Raw genomic sequence first — 5,122 nt, forward strand, 5'->3', positions numbered from 1 at the left:
AGTAGATACATATTAGACAAAATGTCTAAAGCTAAAGGAGTGAGCGCATGGAACGCATCGGGGGAGTTTGTGTTCAGGGGAAAAGCTATACCTGGTTCACACATGCTTGACTTGTTAAAGAATGTTACAGCTCCACAAAAGATTCGGGATGACAGAAGACCACCAGGATGGTTGGAGTTTCTACAATCATTTGCCGAGTTAAACATTCCGTTTTCTACTGTGCCGAATCATAATGTTAGACGTACAATTAATTCTTTAAAAAGACCCGATACTGCTACACCGGAATATGAAAGTCCTTCAAAAAAAGTAAAAAGTTCTGATATTGTTACAGTACAGCGTAAATCGTCTTCTAAAAGAAGAAAAAAGTACGCGTGTCAGGCGCTTCAGAAGGTCTGTGTTTATATCACCGGCTACCGGTCAAAGTCAATGGTTAAAATTTTAAAAATGGTTTGTTTGTGAATATTTTTGTTTCATGAAATTATGTGTATATGTATTGATTAAATTTGAAATAAAAACACAATAAAAAGATTTCAGTTTTAACAGTCTTTATTTATAATCGATATGAATTGTAAACTTAAACATGATTCATATGAGTATTACACTTTTGCGCACACTGAATACATGCAAATTTTTCATTACACACATACGGTTTTAATCTTTTCACAAAGTATGCAACCATTTTATCATTTTTAATATAATCGTCGCCATACATCTTCAACACATCGTTATAACTACGTCCGTTGATCAAATGATACAGAAAAAACACGCAGTGTTGCCCACAAGTATCCGATGTGAAATCCTGCACACGTCTGGATGAATATACTACTTCAGATGCGTTGGTTAGCAGAAAGTTTTTTATGGACCCCTGGAAAGCAGTCGCTGTCGGGGGGGTTTCCAAAACTGTCGAAAAAATAGCCGGTACCACTGCTATGTAAATAAACAGCCAACCAATGTTCACCCGGCAGCTGTGCTGGGTGTGTGTTAATTATCAATGCGGATGGCAAGTTCCTTAATGGTGTTTCAGGCAGTTGATCGCTCGGGAGCGCCCCAAGAAAATGAACGTTGCACGCAATTTTGTCCATGATGCCGGTGAGCTGCACTGTGTTCATTTCAATAGTAGTCAACCAGGACCTGTCTGCGGTTAGACACTTCAATGATACTATCAAAGACGGCGTAGACTAATAAATTAATAGTCTGTGGTAACGGTTGTCGGAAGCGTGCCTCGAGTCTAATGTTGCCAGACTTGATGAGCGATATGTGCTGACCGCACTCTTCGTCAGGTGTGAGGTTGAAGGCATAAAGGGTGTATCCATTCAGAAAGTCATCCCTGTCGATAGACAGCGCTTGGTTTTTAAGATGTCTTCCAGAGGCCATAGCCAGCTGATAAAATTCTCGTACCGCCGCCCTAGATTCAAAATTCGGCTGTAGCGGTTTGGCGGGGAATTGTTGTCCGTCAACATAGACTGCTAGGAACTCCAAATCGTAATGTTTGAACGCAAAAGGGTTTTTATTATAGGTTCCTGTGAACGCATCGTTATCAACCATAGCGAGGACGATAGATTTTGGTAGCGTTCCTAAAAACAAATTTTCTTGATTCGAAACACGGGACCCTGCTGGTATGGAGAAATTTTTTAAACAAACCCGATCTATTGGGTACTTTGCGGTAGTCGATAGCAAGGCCTGTGCGTGGCCCAGTCTCACAGGCGGTGATACAGAGACTTTCTTGACAAATAGGACTCGCTGACATAATATTTAATTTGTACGCCACATCCCCGTCCCTCATCAGGCAGAATTCATCTTTGGCTCTGATCATCCTCAGTTTAATGTCGATTCCATTCAGCATCAATTTTTCTTGAAAGAAAATATCACTGTGAATAGGAGCCAACAGTTCCACCACTCTGCTGTTCGCAGTGTATGCAGACCTCTTTGTCAGCCCCTGGTTATGACCAGCGGGGTCAGTCGCATCCATATGGCCGGCAGTGTCTTTGTAAAACAAGGCGGCTGAGAAAAGCGATTCCAACGCATCTTTACTGTAGTTGATCAGACTCTCGATGATACATCGGTAAGGATACGTACTCGAACTCTGAGATATCAAACGGTCGCCCAGGCTCACATCGACTTGTGAAAATATAGTAGCCCCGGGGTAATTTATCAGACCGACCTTAGCGTCGTTTGGTAAATCAGCCCCATTAGGTCGCGTGATTTTAAGACGCAGATACAGCAGTGTGTTATTTAGGTCAACATAATCGTCGCCATTCCCTGCTATAAAAAACTCCAAAGGCGAAGAGTCCGATATAGCCGATAAAGGAGGCACTTCTAAATAACTGCTTTTCTCAATAACCGTCTGCGTCAGAGGAAGGCTGAACAAGTCCAACTCGGACTTGATGCACTCTCCTGACATGCGGTGGAGTAATGCCATGTTAGAATATGGTGGATCTCTTAACTGATACGCTTCGCTTTACACTCTTCTTACGCTTTCTGCGTACGACTGAATGTCTCTTGGGCCCCCGCTTTGTTTTCTTCTTTATCGAATGACCACGCCTCCTTATACCCGGCGGTTTAGACATTCTCTTGCGAGCCATGACCATCAGACCCGAACCGTCTTGAGATTTAGTGTTATCGTTATACGTTCTCGACAATGCGTTTGAGACAACGTCGGATACTATATTTTTAGCAGCCGATTTTAGGTGGGGTTTAGCAATACTGAACCCCCTTTTCAACAACGGTATGGCCATCCTAAACAAACCTCTAAACAAACCCCCTAACCCCGCCCCATACATGACACCACCCCCTGAATATCCCGGTAGACCACCACCGGCCTGATTTTGGTAATAGTTAACATAATCCGTAGCATCCATCCCGCGGGGGTTGTAATATGCCATTTTTTTTTTTTTTTTTTTTTTTTTTTAAAAAATGGATTGTTTCGATGGTTTAAAGTGTAATTTTACGACAACTTTGCCATAAGAAAATGGTATCTCGCGGTTTTGGTCGTCCTTCAGTTCGATGGTAATATCTGTGATGAGCTCCTTGTTGACCGATGCGTAATGTGGTTTGTCGTATCTAACACTGACGATATCATTGTTTTCACCTGTTATATGTACACATCTCAAAAGGGGGACATACGAATCGCCGACCGATTGATATTGGATAATGTCGGTGTAAACGTACATAGTATAGAAACCGCCGTTGATATCGGTTTGATGAGGAGCAAACGTAGTTCGACTCTTTGTAAAATCAGTATCTTTATGGTAGGCCGAACGGCCAATAGCATCATCCGGATTCACTCCTAAAATAGCGGCGAGTCTCCCAAAGAAGGATACTGAAACGTTAGGTTTCGCGACCATATACATTTTGTTTTTTAAAGAATCATGGCCGAATACAGCCGTTGGTGCGAGAGCGTCACCTATCGCCCGGATCACTTCACGAACGTTCGCGTAGTACCCGCTGTCTATTTGAACCTTCCTTGATACAAAAAACTTTGACGGATCTTTAACCGGGAATGGGCCTGAGGTAGGATGTGACTGTTTCACGCCCGGTGCGGGGGCGGTGTGTAGGGTAAAAATTCCGTCTTCATCATTAAAGGAGTACCAACTTCTAGGATATTCAATTTCAACGAGTGCAACCTCCCATTTACCTTTCAAGTTGATGGGGCTCGCTAACCTTGTTCTGTAACTAGAGATGCGATTTTCCGGATAAACCGACAAAGAAGCGTTGCACGGCAGCGTAACGTAGAATCCGTCATCGGCCATGGTACCCCGTTTACTCAAATGAACTAATCCTGTATGCGGTCAGGTGTTTTAAGGTGATTGCAGGTCCACCAGAGTTTTTTTGTCTACATAACTATTAAATTTTGACGGCCATCCTAACCATTTCACTAAGACAAGCGTAGATCCCCCCTGTTTTTTCTCCCCTAAAATCTTTTCCACCTTAAACGCTTTGTTTTTGCTCACGATTATTTTTTGTAACTCTTTTTCATAAAAAACACCGTCGATGACCTCCCCGTCATAATCAGACAGTCTGTAAACAGGAGGCTGTCGTGGAATGCATGAGGATATTGTGAAAAATTCTTCTGTGTAGTTCTGTTCATAACCTTTGGTGAACGGTCCTCTCACTTTAGAAATTCGAACAACGTCTCCGACTTTATATTTAAATACTGCTTTTTCATTATTCTTTATATCGCCGTACAGATTTTGAAACACCGTCCCCTCATTTTCCTTGTTGACGTCCACCGGTCTCATCCTAATACTCCGATGATAACTGGTGTTGTACCCCTGCATGATATCTTGTAAAACATCCGCATAACGGTGGGAATTTGTAGCCGTTAAAAATCGCCACATTCTACTTTTTAGCGTTCTATTAAATCGTTCCACAACACTGGCTTTCAAATCAGTAGCCGTCGCGAAATGATTAATGCGGTGCTTTTTCATTAAATCTTGAAAACGTTTGTTAAAAAACTCTGTCCCCTGGTCCGTCTGCAATTTCTCCGGGACACGACCATCTCCGAGTATAGACTCGAACGCTTTAGTCACCTCAGCACCGCTCTTATTCTTTAGCACTCGAGCCCATGCGTACTTACTAAACACGTCGATGCATGTTAGTAAATATTTATTATTATCATTATCCTTGGAATAGGCAGTCATGTCCACGAGATCAGCTTGGAACTGTGCGTCCACTCCGTATACTATGACTCTATTGCGTTTGTAATTTATAGGGGCTGTTCTGTGTAATGTGTACGCGTCTTCCCCAGCCAACCACTCCGAAACCTCTTTATCAGTTAGACGTATTCCACTATCCTTTAATACGGACTCTTTTAATCGTTTTTTACCGCCTAAAGAACCGGGGTTGGATGGAGTGTAATAAGCCTTTTTTCATGAGCTCCGACATGTTGTCGTTTCAACCCTCACAAAAGAATAAGACATACACGCGGGGAGAATCAATCTTTTATTAAAAAGAACTATATTAAAACAGAATACATAAAGACGTCATACCATAGGTAATAAAGAATGAAATGAAAAGCATTACATAATGACTGCACACTCTAAATAAGAATACATCAAAATGGTCTACACTCTAAGTTAACGTTATAATAATATAAGATAGCCGCATGCTCTAAGTAAGAAAG

General features: G+C 42.0%; 1 protein-coding gene across 1 annotated transcript; it reads right to left on the reverse strand.

Moving 5' to 3' along the window:
* Positions 1-1,110: 1,110 nt before the first annotated feature.
* LOC125279320 (uncharacterized protein F54H12.2-like) lies at positions 1,111-2,419 on the reverse strand. Its single transcript, XM_048208876.1, has 2 exons — positions 1,642-2,419; positions 1,111-1,574 (listed from the first exon to the last, which is right to left on the reverse strand). Exons 1-2 carry the CDS (start codon positions 2,417-2,419, stop codon positions 1,111-1,113), a joined length of 1,242 nt encoding a protein of 413 aa, XP_048064833.1.
* Positions 2,420-5,122: the final 2,703 nt, after the last annotated feature.

This window comes from Megalobrama amblycephala, linkage group LG1, assembly GCF_018812025.1.
Source record: "Megalobrama amblycephala isolate DHTTF-2021 linkage group LG1, ASM1881202v1, whole genome shotgun sequence".
NCBI classification, from domain to species: Eukaryota; Metazoa; Chordata; class Actinopteri; order Cypriniformes; family Xenocyprididae; genus Megalobrama; species Megalobrama amblycephala.

Bases quoted from the DNA above. Each gene is read 5' to 3' on its own strand.
- LOC125279320 (XM_048208876.1), bottom strand. From the start codon at position 2,419: ATGGCATTACTCCACCGCATGTCAGGAGAGTGCATCAAGTCCGAGTTG. The intron at 1,575-1,641 runs GTTTGTTTAAAA...ATTTGTTTTTAG, and splicing joins CAAAGTACCCAATAGATCGG to GAACGCTACCAAAATCTATC.